Consider the following 21382-nt stretch of genomic DNA (forward strand, 5'->3'; position numbering starts at 1 on the left):
ACCGGAACAAGAGCAACGTTGACCGAGCAAATAAAAAGTTGGTGGCTCTCTGCCCGGTAATAGGATGACTTAATGTTATGCTGTACACATGTGAATTGTAACTAATATGTTAACTTATTGCAACAATGTCAAAAACTAACAATACTAAAGTCTATGTTTGTAGCCCCATTGGATGCCCCTAAGTGGTAATGGCCCCATGACGATTGACTCTTATGCCCTCCCTATCACTGAACCCTGAATGGCAGTTTTATCCTATAACTAAATTCCAAAAATAATGTAGTGTAGCAAAATAATACAACTATAGAAACTCCAACAATATATAGAAAAAGTGAACGCAAGGTAGTAAGAATATTCGTGGCCCTAGCCCCGGAAAACCCTAAACTGCACATAGTACTATACAACTAAGACACCGTCTGCAGATTCTGGTTAAAAAACAAAAATCTGCAAAACTGCCTTAGATATAATATTATATAAGGAAATAAAAAAATTGTAATTCTGAACTAAAAAAAAATTCCACTTTTGTGATGGGGTTAGAGGGCCCTGTCAGCACTCCTGGTGTCTTTTTTTAGTACATATTTGTATTCCCTGGTAAAATAACAATTCTGGAGATATTTTTATCATAAATCTGTATTCCGCCATTGCTTTGTGTTCACACGGCGGAATCTGGATTCAATTCATCTGGGGCTGATCAGTGAAAGCTGAAACCGGAAGGCCAGAAAATGAATAAGGAGGGGGTCCGCTTTGATTCCTCTTCATTATATGGGGGAAAAAAATTGCCTCAATGGAACTTTGGAAGTGATTTCTTCCATCACATGGATCATTCATGTTGACTTTCAAAATTTGCTGTGAGTAAATTCTAAAAAACACACTTGGCCCATTTATATCAGAGACATGGAAGGTTCCGCACAGTAAATAGGATATTAACTAGAGATGAGCGAGTAGTACTCGATTGATAGGTATTCGATCGAATACTACGGTATTCGAAATACTCGTACTCAATCGAGTACCTCTCACAATTCAAATGTAAAAGTTCGATGCAGAACCAGCATTGATTGGCCGAATGCTATACAGTCGGCCAATCAACGCTGGTTTTTCTCCTACCTTTAGAAGTCTTCTCCGTGCAGCTTCCCCGCGGCGTCTTCCGGCTCTGAATTCACTCTGCCAGGCATCGGGCTGGGCAGAGCCGACTGCGCATGCCTGCTTGTAGTGCGGGCATGCGCAGTCAGCTCTGCCCAGGCCTGATGCCTGGCAGAGTGAATTCAGAGCCGGAAGACGCCGCAGGGACGCTGCAAGGAGAAGACTTCTCGGAGGATCCAGCCCTACCCTCACTCGTGGACTTGGTAAGTATAATTTGATCGAACGTTGCCTACCCCTGAAACGAGCATTTTCCCCCATAGACTATAATAGGGTTCGATATTCAATTCGAGTAGTCGAATATTGAGGGGCTACTCGAAACAAATATCGAACCTCGAACATTTTACTGTTCGCTCATCTCTAATATTAACGTATAAGTATGTAGAGAGAATTATCTATGAGTTTCCTCGGCCACTAAATACCTTTCATCTTTTTTATTGCAGGAAGTATAAACCTAAAGTTTGGTGACAAGCAATATGAGCTTGTCCTCGAAGTTGCCGACCTTTCAGAGCGACCCTTTTTTGATAACGCCAAGGTGTATATTAACATACAGGAAAATCTCTGGAAGGCTCCAAAACCAGTAACCATACAAGAGAACTCTACAGGTCTCCATCCATACACTATCACTAAGGTAAGAAGCGACATGAGTAATGAGTCATTGGATGGTATTGGCTTTAGGATCTCTTAATGTATAACTAGTTCTGTGGTTCCATCTCTTGCTGCCTCCCCGGCTCCTGTCATTGGTGACTAATAGGATGCTGTATACTTATATATGTACGGATCTGTCCTGGTAAGCTGGTGACTTTATACTGAGCCTATATATAGATCTACTAAACCCAATTGGGAAATCCAAGATCAGACTTGACAGACGTTAATACACAAGGGATAAGTAGGATCCAAGTCAGGACCAGACCATGCGAAAACCATTAGGTCTTCCGAGGGACCTCTTGGACCCATTATAGTGTTGTAGAGCCTGGAACTACCAGAGGATCCTCTGGTATACTGGGGGCTAGTCTGATCCTAGTGAGGGTCCAACTTCTGGGACTTTCACGCATCCAGGGGTGGAAGCCCATCTCCTTTTGGCATTTCTACATCTACTTTGTAGGGCTCTATGATGTCAATTACAGTATAAATGTTTTTCTTTAAGACACAGAGCTGTATTAGGTATGGACCTAACAGTGGCATACAGGTCTTAAAGGGGTTGTCTAGGGAATTTAAATTGACTTACCTAGTCCAGCGGATGATGATGGACCCAGGGGTTCCAGCTAGGTCATCACCCACGGGTCACGTGATTGCCTCCAATGACACCGTCCTCTGGGTCACTCCACTCCTATTCCCTGTGAGATCAAGGAAGGAGGGGGTGGAGTGACCCAGGGTAAAGAGATCCAGGGGACGGAGCACAAAACAATAAAACAAAACAAAAAAAACTGAGCCTCCTCACCCCCCAGGTGAACTTTACAGGAAGAGTTCAATGCACACTTGATAAAGGGGTAGTTCAAATCCCCGAAATGCGTTGTGTGTTATATTGATGTCTGTCTGGAATAAAGAGTTCTGCTACTCATTTCCTTTGTATTCGCACAGTCCTTTGTCTTCTGGTCCAACCAGGGGATGGAGGGACCTGAGTACTGTTTCCAATTACATGACACAGGAGTCATGATGTGGCTGGAACACAGGACCAGATAAGTCAATTTAAATTCCAAGGAAAACCCCTTTAATACCCAAGGGGACCCACACTAGTATTATAAATGATACATGATAGGTGAGGGACCGGTTACAAATTTTGCATTTGGGCCCAAAATTTACATTTACGTGTTCAAACCAATCTAGTTAACATTCTGGATTCCTATATCTCACATAGTGTCTCAGCATATGGCGTGCGCTCCGGTTATGTCTCTTCTTTGGAATTGCTGATGTCCCATGAGACAACTTCTCATCACATATCATAAAATTATTCTGTTGAACTCAATAAAACAAAAACCTCATATTGCAAAATTCCGTAAAAATAATTCAATAATGCAATGAGCGTATTACTGAGAACGGGCCACGTGTTACAGACAAGGTTAGCGCGGCCAGGGAGAGCAATGTTATGGTATTTTACTGCAGAGTTTGTAAAATAATCCACGCAATGGAAAATCTAACCAGACGTCGTGTGTTTCTAGAGCCAAGGCGGCCGAACGCTGATTCTATTAATGCTTTGTGAAAAGAGCAGCATTTTAACCCCTTCCTGCTTGGAGAGTTTATACAGCCTCTTCATTCTTTATACATTCCTAATAGGTTTAGCTTGTAGGCCATCGAGATGATTGCAGGATTCCCTGAAACGTAGCACCAGGGTCTGGACACGTAAAGTGGGGGTTTTCAGGACTTCCTCTCATACAGTGTATGTGAAATCACAATTTTACCAACTTTTCATCCAGGAAGCCAAGGCACCTTGACCTTATTGGGCTTTGTGTTGTGGGGATAGTCATTGTCCCCGTTAGATTTATCTTCATTTACACCAATTTTTTGGTCTGCCAAACTTCAAAGGATGGACTAACCTGTTTGGGATGCAGGCTGAAAGACAGTGCTGACCCGGACATACCAGAAACTTCTTTATTATTGGAATAAGAACATGGCACAACGCGTTTCAGACCACGGATGGTCCTTTCTCAAGTGCACAATTGCTTGTCTGGATGGCTCAAGAGCTCTTGACATAAATTAAAAAATTGGCAACGCATTCCAAAGTTTTATGCCGTGGTCCTGTAGACGGGTATAGACTGCTCTAAGTTTGGTGTCTTTCAGTGGAAATTATTTGGTAGTTGAGCCCCGAGGAAATTTATTTCAGTCTAGGGATTCCCTGAGTCTGAAAAGGTTGGACTGGTATAGTATATAGAGTGTAGTGTTGTGATAACAACTGAATCTCTGTGTGGTTTAGTTATATACTACATGTCGTTGTCTTCCTTCTTCTGTAGGTTACATGGAATGATCAGAGTGTCATCTATGAACTGCATCAAAGAGATAAATTACCAAGGTTTCCATTTGTAATTGATCAAGATGGGAATATTAATGTCACAGAACCACTGGATAGAGAAGAACGGGCTCAGGTAACTGATAAGACATCACAATAATGTAGGACAAGCTCGGACTGACCCACGTATGAGTGGGTGAATCAACCAGTAGGCCCCTGAGCTAGGTGGGCCTCCTACTCAGCCAGACACTTCTTGTACTTCATACAGATACTCACCATACCTTATCTCAACCAAACAATGTGCCGATATAATACATTATTTAAGAATCTATGCAATTTATTTTTTCTACACTGTAGATACATTGGGTGGCTGAGAGGACATCTAGGTGCAGATTCAGGCCAACCAGTGTCCTTCATCCCTGGGCCCCATCTATGTAGCTGTAGAATACATATAGGTATCATAGTCTGACACTGAGTTTATGTGATAAATAACATGATGATATCATCTCCATGTGTGATCAACGGAGAGGACCACACTCATGCATGGGCACCTCTTCTTTATATGATAGGGTGTCAGGCGTAGTCTACAGCCCTGATATATGATGGAGGGTCCACACAATTTTTTTTCCCAGGAGCCTCCACTAATCTTAATCCAGCCTTCGATTTACCCCTTAATGTTACAAGGTGGCTCAGATTATAGTGTTGACCTTTGCTTCGTCTTCTATAGTCTTCCACTGACCCCACATTATTTTTCAGTATATTTTCTTTGCATTGGCAAAAAATTATAATGGCATTGCTGTGGCAAAACCTTTACAAATTGAAGTAAATGTTGAAGACATCAACGATAACCCTCCGGTGTGTCCAGGAGCACAGACGGTTTTTGAAGTCCAGGAAAATGAAGCTATCGGTAAGATGATAGAAGTCTATATGTATTGTCTTCAAAAAAACATTTCACATGGGAAGTTGGGTTCATTGGTTGGTGGCCAATTGAGGGTGTAGTTGTAAGGGGTGTAGATAGACTGTACCAGTCACTCAGGTATTGGTTCGTAAGACAACCCAAAATTCATAGCACATGGTAGGTGGGAGAGGTTACAATTCTGGCCGAATGTTGTTCTATAAAGAGTCTGACTCACATTTGACCTAACTTGGAGCATACTTGGATTGTCTGCCCTGGTGTATGGCTTTTTAGCCTCCTCATTTCTTCAAACTTGCCTTTCAGCAATTACCATATTAACTCTCCCCTCAATGAAACGGGACATATTCAAGGTGACATAGTAAATTTCACATTGCCCTAAGTTTTTGCATGTTGCAGAGTTCTCAAAGAGAGAAAAGACCTAATACCAAGGTACCATTGTCCGGTGCCCCAGTGGGCTGGCCACAGGCATCTTCCTAATAATGCTAGCCTCAGATACTCCCATAACATGGTGGTAACCACAGAAACTAGCCAAAAAAGTCACAAATATTAGTGCACACATGATGGCCTATAAACATACTTGCCATCTCTAGAGCAACATCCAAGAGATTCCCATAAAAGGGGAAACCTCCTGAACCTCTATAAGAACAGGCAGATCTCCAGGGCTAAGCGAAATATTCCTAACCTGGCCACTTTATATGCACCACTTATGGCTAGCAAATTTCATGCACATGTCAGGCGTGGCAATTCAAAAAAGGGCAATGTCCCTTAGGGCCCATGGGGTCCATTCTCCTGTTCATGCCATAATGTTGGCAAGTATACATGGTACATTGAAAATGGAAAGGCGATTGGGGAAGGGGGAGTAAATGGTCATTGGGTCCTCATGTTTTGGGTGATGAGGGCTATTTGATTAAACCCAATTAATACCTGGTTTGCTTTATCAATCAATGGACACTTAAAGGAACAGTCCAGGTAATCCTTTACTCTGTGCTATGTCTAGTGCAGGGCAGGCGCTCCATTATATACTCTCTTTGGTGCTCTTTGATTTCCTATGTCATACACCGACCCCTTAGGTTCTCCATTACCATTTAGCCTGGAGTATTCCTTTAAGTGTCCACATGGATGGTCCAATAAAATGCTGGAAGAAGTCAACACAAACATTTTCTGTCTCGCAGGAAGCTTCATTGGTGAACTTAAAGCCACTGATATCGACCAGCACGATTCTCCAAATTCAGTGCTAAACTATAAAATTATGGAACAATGGCCTCACACATCAGGAAACCTGTTCCGAATCAACGCGTATGATGGCGGCATTCAATTGATCAATAGTGGCCTAAATATCCAGACTGAAAAACAATATAGACTGAATGTGAATGTGTCAGATGAAGGAACGCCTTGTAAGTAACCTTATATAGGAAAAAATCCTGGCCCCTACGCACTCCATTATAGTGAATGGGATCTGGCAGGCTCCATATGTATTTACATTTGCTCCATTGTATGTCTTCTGCTCCATTGCTTGAGTCCCCTGATGGATCAGAACAATGGACAGGCAACATTAGTGTGAACCACTAGCACTGAGCAAAGTGAATGAGATTTTGTGATTGATTGAATTAACTCTGTTTTTTTCCCTTCACAGCTCTCAGTACAATGTGCTGGGTGGTAATAAATGTAATTGATATCAATGACCACATTCCCATATTTGAGACTTTTTTTGTGAGTATTTTACCGAAACTTTTCGTTTTTTGCTCTTCCGATCTCTGTCAGTCTTTTTCTTTATTCTTGTTTTATATCAGGATGATAACCTCTATTCACATAGGTCACATGGCTGCATTCATTTCAGTACCTACTAAAAAGGGGCTATTCACACGACTGATATTTGACAGTCATATAGCCAATAGGTCAGGTCATAAATATGTAAGTCCCCCAACCCCTTTAAGACTAAGGCCCCACGTTTCAGATTTTGATGCATTTTTTGAGCCAAAGCCAGGAGTAGACGGAGCAGAAGGGAGAAGTCTAAGAACTTCCTATATATCCCCTATTACTTTTGTAGCCATTCTTGACTTTGGCTCAAAAAACTACAGAAAAATCTGCGACAGTAAGGGTATGTTCACACGGAGAAAAAGTTAAGGAAAACTATACTGCAAAACTATAACATCTATCTATCTATCTATCTCCTATCTATCTATCTATCTATCTATCTATCTATCTATCTATCTATCTATTTATCCATCCATCCATCCATCCATCCATCCATCCATCCATCCATCTATCTACTATCTATTTATCACATTTGAACTCTGTCCCTTGTTTCTTCTAGTACGGGAATGTAACCTTACCTGAAGACACTCCAGTGGGCACCTTGGTGATGGAGATACAGGCCACAGATGATGACGCGCCGCACACGGGAAGCTCGGCTATTAATTATGAAATACGCGAAGGAGATCCAGATAAAATGTTTATCGTTGAAACAAATCCAGACAATAATCGTGGCTATGTCCGAATAGCGGCTGTAAGTTCTCACATCTCTTACCTCTGGCTGGACATTTTAGTTTCACACTGTCCATAACCTTCCTTCTCTTCCCCGCAGCCTCTAGACTATGAACGATATCAAGAGCATCTCCTAAAAGTAGAAGCTAAAAATCCAGAACCCCTGGTGACAGGCCTGCAATATAATGACAGCTCCAGCACATATCTGAGAGTCTATGTCACTAATGTGGATGAGAAACCAGTTTTTGAAAGTCCAATCTACCAAGCCCAGTTCTTTGAGAATGTTACTGTTGGAACGTTTTTGTTGAAAATAGATGCAACAGATCCTGAAGGTGACGTTATAAGGTAAGTAACCTGCTGAAGACGCTGTGCTTGTGTTGTTGTATTTTTTTTTTAATTCGTAACACTTTGTTTTTAAAGTTTGAAAATTGACATTGAAATAATTTTTTTAAAACTTCTCTCTTGTGTCAGTTTCATATCACATTTATAGTCACAGGTGAACAGGTTGGCCGAGGTGTTGGTGCTGTTTGATTTTTCCTTTGTTTGAGGTGTAACGTAAAACTCCTGAGCCCCAATCCCAAATCTGCAATAGGCCTCTTATCTACCTTGTGCCATATGGAAACGTGTATACCACTTAGGTTTACGATGGACCTTTGGGGCCCACTTAAGGTCCAAGGCCCTGGTGTCGAAAGCTACCTTTGCAACTCCTTAGTTCCATTCTTATTGTATTTTGTTTTGTAATTTTATTTATTTACTTTTTTCTTATATTTCGGCTACACTTTGGTGACATGATGGAGAAACAGTCTGATAACAGACACAGATCTGTGAATGAAGCCAATGAATGTATCCTCATGAACAAAAGCAAAATTTTGTATTACCAAAATTATCAACTATTCTCAAGCATTCCTGGTCTTTTACTAGAAATTACTGCCACGTCTATTTTTGTACAATATTCACTAGATTTTTATATTGTTAATCTTGGATGTTACTCTAGGTATTCACTGAGAGGAGATAGATTCAATTGGCTGAGAATTTCAGAGTATGGTGGAGATATCTTCACCAATGCCCAGCTGAACCGTGAGCTGGTGGACCACTACGTGGTAGAAGTAATCGCTACAGAGACAAGTAAGCCCCATATAAGTCCTCTGTATATAGAATATATAGTCTGCACTAATTCATAGAGGTGTCTGAATATTAGTTCATTTATTATTATTATTATTATTATTATTATTATATTCCTCCGTTATAAGTGGTGTACCCCAGGGGTCAGTGCTGGGTCCTCTGTTATAAGTGGTGTACCCCAGGGGTCAGTGCTGGGTCCTCTGTTATAAGTGGTGTACCCCAGGGTTCAGTGCTGGTCCTCTGTTATAAGTGGTGTACCCCAGGGTTCAGTGCTGGTCCTCTGTTATAAGTGGTGTACCCCAGGGTTCAGTGCCGGGTCCTCTGTTTTAAGTGGTGTATCCCAGGGTTCAGTGCTGGTCCCCTGTTCTAAGTGGTGTACCCCAGGGTTCAGTGCCAGGTCCTCTGTTTTAAGTGGTGTATCCCAGGGTTCAGTGCTGGTCCCCTGTTATAAGTGGTGTACCCCAGGGGTCAGTGCTGGGTCCTCTGTTACAAGTGGTGTACCCCAGGGTTTAGTGCTGGTTCCTCTTCTATAAGTGGTGTACCCCGGGGTTCAGTGCTGGGTTCTCTGTTATAAGTGGTGTACCCCAGGGTTTAGTGCCAGGTCTAGAGATGAGCGAACAGTGTTCTATCGAACACATGTTCGATCGGATATCAGGGTGTTCGCCATGTTCGAATCGAATCGAACACCGCGTGGTAAAGTGCGCCAAAATTCGATTCCCCTCCCACCTTCCCTGGCGCCTTTTTTGCACCAATAACAGCGCAGGGGAGGTGGGACAGGAACTACGACACCGGGGGCATTGAAAAAAATTGGAAAAAGTCATTGGCTGCCGAAATCAGGTGACCTCCATTTTAGACGAATAGTGGATTTCAAATCCGGGTCATATGAGAATGTGAACTTTGTGACTATGAGACAGGGATAGCTGTACAGGCAGGGATAGCTAGGGATAACCTTTATTTAGGGGGGAATGTTATTAAAAATAACTTTTTGGGGCTCTATCGGGTGTGTAATTGTGATTTTTGTGAGATAAACTTTTTCCCATAGGGATGCATTGGCCAGCGCTGATTGGCCGAATTCCGTACTCTGGCCAATCAGCGCTGGCCAATGCATTCTATTAGCTTGATGAAGCAGAGTGTGCACAAGGGTTCAAGCGCACCCTCGGCTCTGATGTAGCAGAGCCGAGGCTGCACAAGGGTTCAAGCGCACCCTCGGCTCTGATGTAGGAGAGCCGAGGGTGCACTTGAACCCTTGTGCACCCTCAGCTCTGCTACATCAGAGCCGAGGGTGCGCTTGAACCCTTGTGCACACTCTGCTTCATCAAGCTAATAGAATGCATTGGCCAGCGCTGATTGGCCAATGTATTCTATTAGCCTGATGAAGTAGAGCTGAATGTGTGTGCTAAGCACACACATTCAGCTCTACTTCATCGGGCTAATAGAATGCATTGGCAAGCGCTGATTGGCCAGAGTACGGAACTCGACCAATCAGCGCTGGCTCTGCTGGAGGAGGCGGAGTCTAAGATCGCTCCACACCAGTCTCCATTCAGGTCCGACCTTAGACTCCGCCTCCTCCGGCAGAGCCAGCGCTGATTGGCCGAAGGCTGGCCAATGCATTCCTATGCGAATGCAGAGACTTAGCAGTGCTGAGTCAGTTTTGCTCAACTACACATCTGATGCACACTCGGCACTGCTACATCAGATGTAGCAATCTGATGTAGCAGAGCCGAGGGTGCACTAGAACCCCTGTGCAAACTCAGTTGACGCTAATAGAATGCATTGGCCAGCGCTGATTGGCCAATGCATTCTATTAGCCCGATGAAGTAGAGCTGAATGTGTGTACTAAGCACACACATTCAGCACTGCTTCATCACGCCAATACAATGCATTAGCCAGTGCTGATTGGCCAGAGTACGGAATTCGGCCAATCAGCGCTGGCCAATGCATTCTATTAGCCCGATGAAGTAGAGCTGAATGTGTGTGCTAAGCACACACATTCAGCACTGCTTCATCACGCCAATACAATGCATTAGCCAGTGCTGATTGGCCAGAGTACAGAATTCGGCCAATCAGCGCTGGCTCTGCTGGAGGAGGCGGAGTCTAAGGTCGGACCTGAATGGAGACTGGTGTGGAGCGATCTTAGACTCCGCCTCCTCCAGCAGAGCCAGCGCTGATTGGCCGAATTCTGTACTCTGGCCAATCAGCACTGGCTAATGCATTGTATTGGCGTGATGAAGCAGTGCTGAATGAGTGTGCTTAGCACACTCATTCAGCTCTACTTCATCGGGCTAATAGAATGCATTGGCCAGCGCTGATTGGCCGAATTCCGTAATCTGGCCAATCAGCACTGGCTAATGCATTGTATTGGCGTGATGAAGCAGTGCTGAATGAGTGTGCTTAGCACACACATTCAGCTCTACTTCATCGGGCTAATAGAATGCATTGGCCAATCAGCGCTGGCCAATGCATTCTATTAGCGTGAACTGAGTTTGCACAGGGGTTCTAGTGCACCCTCGGCTCTGCTACATCAGATTGCTACATCTGATGTAGCAGTGCCGAGTGTGCATCAGATGTGTAGTTGAGCAAAACTGACTCAGCACTGCTAAGTCTCTGCATTCGCATAGGAATGCATTGGCCAGCCTTCGGCCAATCAGCGCTGGCTCTGAAGGAGGAGGCGGAGTCTAAGGTCGGACCTGAATGGAGACTGGTGTGGAGCGATCTTAGACTCCGCCTCCTCCAGCAGAGCCAGCGCTGATTGGTCGAGTTCCGTACTCTGGCCAATCAGCACTGGCCAATGCATTTCTATGGGGAAAAGTTAGCTTGCGAAAATCGCAAACTGACAGGGATTTCCATGAAATAAAGTGACTTTTATGCCCCCAGACATGCTTCCCCTGCTGTCCCAGTGTCATTCCAGGGTGTTGGTATCATTTCCTGGGGTGTCATAGTGGACTTGGTGACCCTCCAGACACGAATTTGGGTTTCCCCCTTAACGAGTTTATGTTCCCCATAGACTATAATGGGGTTCGAAACCCATTCGAACACTCGAACAGTGAGCGGCTGTTCGAATCGAATTTCGAACCTCGAACATTTTAGTGTTCGCTCATCTCTAGCCAGGTCCTCTTTTATAAGTAGTGTACCCCAGGGTTCAGTGCTGGTTCGTCTGTTATAAGTGGTGTACCCCAGGGCTTAGTGCTGGGTCCTCTTTTATGAGTGGTGTACCCCAGGGGTCAGTGCTGCGTCCTCTGCTATAATTGGTGTACCCCAGGGGTCAGTGCTGCGTCCTCTACTATAATTGGCGTACCCCATAGATGTATTCTATGAATATGCTATAGATCCTTGTGGATGTGGAAATCCCTGTATGCTCTACAAACTAAATCTTCTTATAAATCTTCTCACAGTCAAATAACTTTTTATACTTTTATATTTTTGCAGAAAATCAACAAATGAGTTCTTCCGTGCCTTTCCATTTGTACCTGGATGATGTCAATGACAATTATCCCCGGCTGGCCAAGAGCTATAATGAAGATTTCTTTTTCTGTCATCCGTTAACAAAACCAGAATCTATTGAGTTCAGTGGTACAGATGATGATAGGCCTCCTTGGGGAATGTCACTGAAATTTCGTCTTGGTGGCAATGAAAGTATAGCAAGGGATTGGAGCATTCAGTATGTGAATGGTAAGTGTCACACCAGTGCAGTCTGTTAGCCAAAACTGCCCAATGGCTGAGGGTCCATAGGCCCACCAGAGTGGATGTCCACCCTCCATCTATCCAAGTTCACTTTTAAATAGGTCACAAGAATTGTTAAAGAAATTTTCTGAGCTTTGGGATATGCTATCAACATCTGATCGGTGAGGGACTGAGGGTCAACCCTCCCACCGATCAGCTGTTCAGGACTATGGCCATGCCAGGTATTATGCAACATATGGAGACTGAAACAGATGGCTTTGTACATTGTATTTTGGCTGTGCGACGTTACTGCATCTCAGTCACTATTTACTTAGGGAAGAGTGATGCACATTACCCCCTACTTTTAGCTCTGTACACTGTATAGTACCAGGCCCAACAGCAATCTCCAACAGCGGATTGCTGAGGCGGCTGGACAAGCCATAGAAAAAGCCTTCTAAGATTACATACTCTATACACTTCATCTATAAGATCTAGATTCTACTGCAAAAACGCAAGAGGGATCATTGGGTCAGTAAACTTGTCATTTCAATCTCCAAAATTTGGAACTTTAACCCATACCTCCTGGAACACCCCCAAATCATCATGGCACGTCCCAGGTTTTGGCTGGGTGTACCAAAAACCCCCAAACCATTAGTCAGAGTAACTTTGTAGATAAAGGTAAAGTTGACTTTTGGATGACATCCAAAGATGGATGTTAATCCCTTTACCTGACCTTGTAGGTATGGAGAACCCTGTGTGTAATATATATCGGGTAAATATATTGACCAGTCTAAAAGTTCTTTTATTTCTTCACAGCCACTACTGCCCGTCTGACCATGCAGCGCTTTGACTTTCCAAAGCAAGATATCTATGTTCCAGTGATTATTAGGGATAATGGACGTCCATTTTTGGAATCTAGCGTTACTATACCAGGTATGATGACTGTAAGATAACAGCAGATTGGCTAATCCTATCTACCATCTATACCATCTATTAGTTGACTTACTTTCTTATAGAAATTTGCACTGAATTTTGCTACAATTCTAGTGCACCTTCTGGTATCCTAGGCCCCTCCCCTTTATAGGCAAGCCACACCCCATTTACGCTAAGCTCTGCCTCCTTGCCGGGCAAGACAAAAAAAGTGTCTAAAGCGCATAATCACTATGGTGAGCACTATGTAGGACATTTTTGGTGCAAAGTAAAGCAGAATTTAGCCCCAGTGTTGGGACTTTAATATGCCAGTTGTAAGGTCTGTGACTGGCATGAGGCGCTCCAGAATTATTAAGAAGCTCCAGTCTCTTACCACATTAGACTGTCATAGATTTCCTGTATAACTCATACTAATTTTAAGAAATTTGTCAGGCCAAGGTGTCCTTGTCCCAGTTTGCCTTGCTCTCCACCCTTCTCCATCCACTTTTGGAAAACATGGAGAATGAAGCACAAAACAAAGAACATGGGGCATCTTTGGTCAAAGAAAGGACTCCTTTCTATAGGACACCTATAGGACCTAAAGGACACCTATCATACTAGGCTACAAAGGATAGAAGCAACCCCACATCTGCTCATGTCCACACAAATTGCTGCCACCAACACCAGACACCAGAAGAACCAAGCAACTCACTGAGTCCTCTAGCACACAATAGCAATCTTAAACAATATTTAAGATTGGACAATATGGACAGTGGAATTCTGTGGCCTAGATTAAAGGTTACAATGAAACGTGCAACACAGGAGAAGACATTTGGGCGAGGTAATCGGCTTACATGAAGACCCTGTATTGATCACACATCTTCTTTTGCAGTTCGTATATGCTCTTGTACCTCCGGGAACAAGTGTGAGATTGTACCACTAGAACATGATGGGCCAACAACTATTGGAATGGCTCTTGGAATTTTATTTGGAACTCTGGCAGTAATAGGTGGGTTCTATTCTCCATTGTCTTGTGTTGTTATATAGCAGAATTGTTTTTGTATAGTATGGGCCCATAGCAGTTGTTTGAAACTCTGTGGACAGTATTCAACTAGTTCTATTTCATTTCAGGTATAATAATTGCAGCTGTTTTTATATCAATGAATAAAAAGAAGAAGAAGGCAAATGCCGGAGATGCCGCCAATGCTGCAGAGACTGCAAACCTGAGGTCCTGAAAAAACTTGATACAATTTTTGAAAGATTTCCAAGCCCTAACGCCCCAAAGTTCCATTTGGTACCTAAAATGCTGCAGTTATTGATACGTGACAAAATGACTTGTTACTGTGGATGTTTTTACTTTTTAGAGAATTATGTGTTTAAATAAATGGAACGTTGTTTTGGAGAATAATGAGAAAATTTCCAATTTTTCACCGTAATTTCAATTGTCAATTGTGCATTCAGAGATTTGGGGGAGCACAGTGGAGCAAAAAGAAGGGTAGGTAGAGTAGGTGGTCACGTAGGGTGGCATTAGGGGGTCTGTTTGATGGATTTAAAAGAGATAGAGGTAAAGAATTGTACCAGGAGAGAAGTGATTGGATCTAGAGGACCTTACTACAGATGCATGGTAAGGTTGGATCTAGAAGACCTTACTACAGCTACATGGTAAAGTTGGATCTAGAAGACCTTACTACAGTTTCATCGTAAGGTTGGATCTAGAGGACCTTACTACAGATACATGGTAAGGTTGGATCTAGAGGACCTTACTACAGATACATGGTAAGGTTGGATCTAGAGGACCTTACTACAGATACATGGTAAGGTGGCCAGCTGGCTATGCATTAGGAACTCTAAACACATGAAGATGTTGGGGTGATATGAAGCATGTATTATATATAAGAACACTAGGGTTTGGTGAGGAATAAATTAACCATTGTTTACCCAACAACGATCGTGTTTAACAACATTCATGCATCCATTGGACCCCAAGGGAGCTTTCAGGCCCTCATAGTGCTTCTATGGCCACCACCAGAGTAGTATAATACAGGAGCCTACTGTCACCAGCCAACCCATGCCTGCTATTCGGGAGATTCAGCACCCCTTATGTACAAAAATTGGGGTAATTTATTTTATGTAAATAAACTGTCCTCTGTTTCCTCTTTTCATGGGACCCACCCAACATGTGACCCGTACATCAATGGGAACTGTGTAAGACAGAATATTATGCAGAAAAAACATAATGGTACACTCAAGGTCTTTACCAAACTCAAGATGAGATATGGAATATATATAGGAACCCCAAATGGCTTGTACATTTCTCTATGTAGGGTTGAAATATTTTTTTCTAGCTCAACGTGGTTGTTTTCTACCATAAAGAGCGCCACACCTGGTCATGTCTGGTGTTGTAGCTCTCCTCCAATGGGGCTGAGCTGTAAAATCATGAACAATATATGGACAGGGATGTCATTATTTTTTTTGATAACGCCTTTAAAGCTGGCCATACACATGAAATATTCATCTCCAGATGATTGGCAGATCCAACTTATTCTAATAGTATCTATGTGTATGACCACCACAGATTCTCCGCAGATTTAACCAAGTTTTGACTTGCTGCCCCAAAGATCTGCAGATGAATTTGTTGAAATGGGTTGTCTGTGGAATAGTATTTTACTTACCTGGTGCAGATGATGGGCCCGGGGTTCCAGTGACATCATAACCCCTGGGTCATGTGATCTAAAGCAGCGTTTGGAAGCCCAGGTTGTTCTGCCCCCTCTTCCCCAATATAGAAAAGACATCCCCATATCTCAGGTAAGTAATTACTTGTGAGTTCAGGGAAGGTGGGGACGGAGTGACCTAGGTTTCGGAACGCTGCCTCGTATCACATGACCTGGAGGCCGCAGCATCACATGAACCCTTGCGTCCATCATCTGCAAATCCTGGTACCAGGTAAGTAAATTACTACACTCCAGCTTAAGGTCTAAGGCTATATCCATAAGACCAGTGTAAAAAAAGGTCCACGAAAAACAGCATAATAATCCAAAGTAGAACAGAATTAAATTTGGCATAAAATTAATATAAAAATATCCACAAAAGTAAAATAAAAAAGAATACATAGAGTTAGTTTTTCCTTATTATGCAGAACATTGCAGTACAATATAATCCTGTTTGCTGGCGCTGTATCTCTGTAACTGTACAACAACATTCATTTGTTATTTTTAGTTTAAATGTGAAAATAAAAATTAACAAAATATTGGGAAATATTTTATTGCTTCTCCCAAAAAGCAGAATAAATAATTACAGCTGTTGGATCAAGACGTGATTAAGAATGTAAGAATTCTCTGAAACGTAAGCATTTCAGTCTTGAATGTGGAGCGGATTTTAAACATTTAGTTTGTTAAAAATTTTAATGTTTAAAGTTAATGTTAACATTAATGACCTGAGGGTCATCAATAAGAGGTCAGTAGGCGTCCAATATCCAAGACCCCCCTCCCCACTGATCAGCTGCTTGAAGAGGCTGACGTGCTCCTATGAGTGCTGTGACCCCTTCACTGTTTATATCACATGCTATCTGTTTCATGGTGGCTGTGCAATCTTATTGCAGCCTTGCCAAATTCACTTCTATAGGACAAAGTTGTAGTTATTTTGCACAACCACTATGAAACTAAAAGCGTGAAGAGGTCACGGCAGCTGCAAAAGGCATGAAGGGGTTATGGCAGCTACAAACAGCTGATCAGGCCCCCAGTAATGTCTTATAGATGATCTATTCTGAGGATAGATGGATAGATAGATAGATAGATAGACAGACAGACAGACAGACAGACAGACAGACAGACAGACAGACAGACAGACAGACAGATAGATAGATAGATAGATAGATAGATAGATAGATAGGAGATAGATAGATAGATAGATATGATAGATAGATAGATAGATAGATAGATAGATAGATAGATAGATAGATAGATAGGAGATAGATAGATAGATAGATAGATAGATAGATAGATAGGAGATAGATAGATAGGAGATAGATAGATATGATAGATACATAGATAGATGGATAGATAGATAGATAGATAGATAGATAGATAGATAGATAGATAGATAGATAGGAGATAGATAGATAGATAGATAGGTAGATAGGAGATAGATAGATAGATAGATAGGAGATAGATAGATGATAGATAGATAGATAGATAGATAGATAGATAGATAGATAGATAGGAGATAGATAGATAGATAGATAGATAGATAGGAGATAGATAGATAGATAGATAGATAGATAGATAGATAGATAAACATTAAAGATAAGCTGGAACACCCTTTTATTATATAACACAGATTTATAAACACATAAAGCTTTGCCACCCCTCAAAACAAGAATCTAACAGAAATGATTGCTCAGAAAGGGCGAAGGCTAGAGAGAAAATGATATGCTGGAGTGGATCTGAGCCTATGGAAGGATGCAAATAGATAAAGTTGATGGAGGTGGTGAATGGTCAACTCTACTCCCCAAGCCCCTTACACATCTGTTCTGATGATTCCCATGCCCGCACATGTCTCTGCACTTCCTTTGGATATGGGAATGTGAATGTTGTCAGTATGGCCAGTGATTGGCTTAGTGGTTACATTCCAGTATAGAGATGTACCTGGAAATACAGAGATCGGTGGGTTCCTGTGAAGTTTTAGAACAGGATCAATGGAGGATCGGCAATATTAGTAATCTTGCTTTTAAAGTATTGTGTGTACAGATGGGTGTACCACCCAAGATTCATTTCGTTTCTGGATTGGGTCCTGATTTGTTTCAGATAAGACAAGTTCTTACAGAACCAAAAGTGAAATTGTTATACTCTGAGGTCCAGAACAGGTGTAAAAAAATTATACTCAACTTCCCTCTCTGCTTGTGGGCTTCTTCGTGGTGTCTGGAACCCTCTCTCTGCCTTCTTGGTGATGTCATTGATAAGGTCAAAGCCGTGTTTATGACTGATTGACCAATAATCCCGGGTAACTGTCGTTGTCCTAATTGATATAAGATAAGTGCTAGCGACGAGGTATTGATACCAGACACAAAATGTTGGTATTATTAACTCCTCTCTTAGCAGTGAATAGAGTGTGCACTGACACACTTTATTAAAACAACGTGGGGTTAAATTGTATCAGAGAAAGGAAGAGAGATAACAACAACGTAAGTTTTCACATTCATTCCTGATTGGTATAGTACGTCTCAATTAAACAGAACAAGTTTAAGCAGTGCCATATATAGCCGGCTACTCCCGGTCCTGCGTGGTAACCTTGGGGAGCTGTCTTCTGGCAGCAAGCTAAGCAATTGATTTTCTTGCACCCATCCTGGATACAGGTGCCATCTTATCATATAACATTGTATCAATTTCAAGCATAAGCAACTATGTCTAGCATTCAGCTTTTAAGGATAACAATGTTTTTAATATATTACATGATTATAACCTTCAAATCATGAGCCTCAGGTCACCAGTGAGACCTGTGATTGTGCCTCAGTAGTGCCATAGGTATACCAAGTATTATAACATCACATCACTCAGTGGGCCCATTTTACTGCTGTGGCCCAATCATAGGCATCAGCAGAAGGGCTCCTAATGCCACCAGGAGGCCCAAAATCGCTGAGGGAAGGTGAATATGTATATATATATATATATATATATTTTTATTATTTCAACTCCCTTGGGTCTCCACTTCTTATACTCTGGGGTCTGAAGAGACCCCAGAGTATAATAATATACCCCAGTGAAATTCACTTAATGATTCTGACCAAGGACTGACGTGTCTGACTGTAAAGGAGTAAACTCAGCTATCTCTGTGTTGTGGAAAATGTTCCCACCAGAGCTCCGGCTCATTAGCTAGATATGAAGTTCTATCTTTCCAAACACCTCTGATAGTTTTCTTTAGCCGCGCAAATTATTGCTCAGAGGACACTTGCCAAGAAACACACTGCCAAACTGCTAAAGTTATGAGGCCTATGGAAAGTATGAAGATTGCCGTGACCTTTCTTACATTTTCAGTTTCAATTCTTCTTTACTAAATTCTTGTAAAAAGACAGGGAAAATAAGTTTAGAATTTTACAGGTCGTGCGGCACAATTTGTAGTTATTTGTTTAGTGCTGCTTATAGTTAGCACTAACAAGTCTCCGTATACTGTAAGGCGATGTCTACTTAATGACACGTTGTATCTGATCTCGGTACTTGCAGACAGTTTTTGAAGCAACTTTGCAGGAAGGTTGTTCCTGCCATCTTGGAGAACTAAGCACAGATCTGCTGTGGATGTAGGCTTGCTAAAATCCTTCCGTGTCTTCATGTCATCCAAGACAGACTGGATGATGGTGAGATCAGGGCTCTATGAGGGACCATGTCATCACTTCCAGGACTCCTCCTCCAAAGGCTAAAGGTCACACCAAATATTGATGGGATTTAGGACATAGCTGAATTAAAATACAGTTTTGGGGTGATATAATAGATAGGTGCTAATACTTTGATGGACATAACCGAGATCGAGCGGATATATTTATACCCAGGACTGTAGCTAACAAGGGAGCTGTAAGACTAAAGCGAGACTACAGAACACTCTTCTCTCCTTGTATCAATTCTGTAGAATCATAATTTACCAACCATGGCAAGTTTTTAGTATTGTACACACATGGCCAAAATTGTTGTTACCCCTTGTTTAATGGGAAAATAAGCACAATGATCACAGAAATAACGTGAATTTGACAAAAGTAATAGTAAATAAAAATTCTATGAAAATTATTTAAAAAAAAATAAACCTCATGACACGGCCTGGACAGAAATGATGGTTCCCATTACTTAATATTTTGTTGCACCTTTTAAGGCAATCGCTGCGATCAGACGATTCCTGTAACTATCAATGAGACTTCTGCAGGTCTCAGCAGATACTTTGGCCCCTCCTCATGAGCAAACTGCTCCAGTTGTCTCGGGTTTGGCCTTTTTCAGACGACATGTTTCAGCTCCTTCCAAAGATGCTCCTTAGGATTTAGGTGCGGGCTCATAGAAGGCCACTTCAGAATAGTCCAATGTTTTCCTCTTAGCCGTTCTTGGGTGTTTTTAGCTGTGTGTTTTGGGTCATTATCCTGTTACAAGACCCATGACCTGCGACTGAGACCAAGCTTTCTGACACTGGGCAGCACATTTCTCTCTAGAATCCCTTGATAGTCTTGAGATTTCATGGGACCCTGCACAGATTCAAGACACCCTGTGCCAGATGCAGCAAAGCAGCCCCAGAACATAACAGAGCTTCCTCCATGTGTCACTGTAGGGACAGTGTTCTTTTCAAGATCGGCTTCATTTTTCCTTCTGTGAACATAGAGCTGATGTGACTTGCCAAAAAGTTTGATTTTTGTCTCCTCTGTCCATAGGACATTCTCCCAAGAGCTTTGTGGCTTGTCAACATATAGTTTGGTTATTATTACTTTTGTTAAATTCAAGTTATTTCTGTGACCATTTTGGGTTTTTCTTTCATTAAACAAGGGGCACCAACAATTTTGTCCACATGTGTGTGTGTTTGTAACATCGCAACATAGTAGATGAGGTTGGAGAAAGATACAGATGCATCAAGCCCTAACTATAACCCTGCAGTGTTGATCCAGATCAAGGCAAAAAAAAAAAAACCTTGAGGCTGATGCCAATAGCCCTATGTCAGGGGAAAAAAACGATCAGGTAGTGTCGCTTACCATAGCAACGGGGCCTAGCACAAAGTATCCAGCCTTGGTTTTTAGTGATTCACCATGCCGGCTCAGATGCTCATGTCACACCCGCCTGCTCTGCAGAGCCTTCCCGTCCACAAGGTGGAGCCCTGCCTATAACCCCTCGCCCATATGACCAAAACCCCTCTCATTTGAAGCTGGTCCTAGTGCAAAAAAAAAGTAGGGGACCACTGGTGTAGAGGATGTTCTGTCCCATTTGATAAGTCTTTCTATTGTCCCTTCATGTATTTTTGCCCCCACAGTATTGCTTTTGGCTTCCGTCTTTGTATTGGGCCCGGTTGTGTGCTTCCTGTATTTGTGGTCTTCACATGACTACATGACTTTTAGATATCAAACTCAGCAAGCACATGAACTTTTATGCCTCCCCAACCTGGCCAGTACCAAAGTCGTGGGCCAACAGAGTACCAAGACCCTAAACAAAGTCAAAGGTAAGGGACAGTGCTATATATGGAGTGGCACAAAATTGCAA

At 42.3% G+C, this 21382-nt stretch overlaps 1 protein-coding gene across 1 annotated transcript in view; it reads left to right on the forward strand.

The window, feature by feature from the left end:
• CDH17 (cadherin 17) overlaps window positions 1-14722 on the forward strand; it is a 45509-nt gene extending 30787 nt beyond the window's left edge. Inside the window, exons 6-17 of the mRNA XM_075270248.1 lie at window positions 1578-1765; window positions 4083-4214; window positions 4835-4985; window positions 6167-6388; window positions 6628-6704; window positions 7309-7500; window positions 7579-7823; window positions 8473-8603; window positions 12027-12269; window positions 13077-13193; window positions 14062-14178; window positions 14301-14722. Of these exons, the coding sequence (XP_075126349.1) occupies window positions 1578-1765; window positions 4083-4214; window positions 4835-4985; window positions 6167-6388; window positions 6628-6704; window positions 7309-7500; window positions 7579-7823; window positions 8473-8603; window positions 12027-12269; window positions 13077-13193; window positions 14062-14178; window positions 14301-14404 (1919 nt within the window). The 3' untranslated portion in view covers window positions 14405-14722. The remainder of the gene's footprint in view (window positions 1-1577; window positions 1766-4082; window positions 4215-4834; window positions 4986-6166; window positions 6389-6627; window positions 6705-7308; window positions 7501-7578; window positions 7824-8472; window positions 8604-12026; window positions 12270-13076; window positions 13194-14061; window positions 14179-14300) is intronic.
• The last annotated feature ends 6660 nt before the right edge of the window (window positions 14723-21382 follow it).

This window comes from Leptodactylus fuscus, chromosome 4 (genome assembly GCF_031893055.1).
Source record: "Leptodactylus fuscus isolate aLepFus1 chromosome 4, aLepFus1.hap2, whole genome shotgun sequence".
NCBI lineage: Eukaryota > Metazoa > Chordata > Amphibia > Anura > Leptodactylidae > Leptodactylus > Leptodactylus fuscus.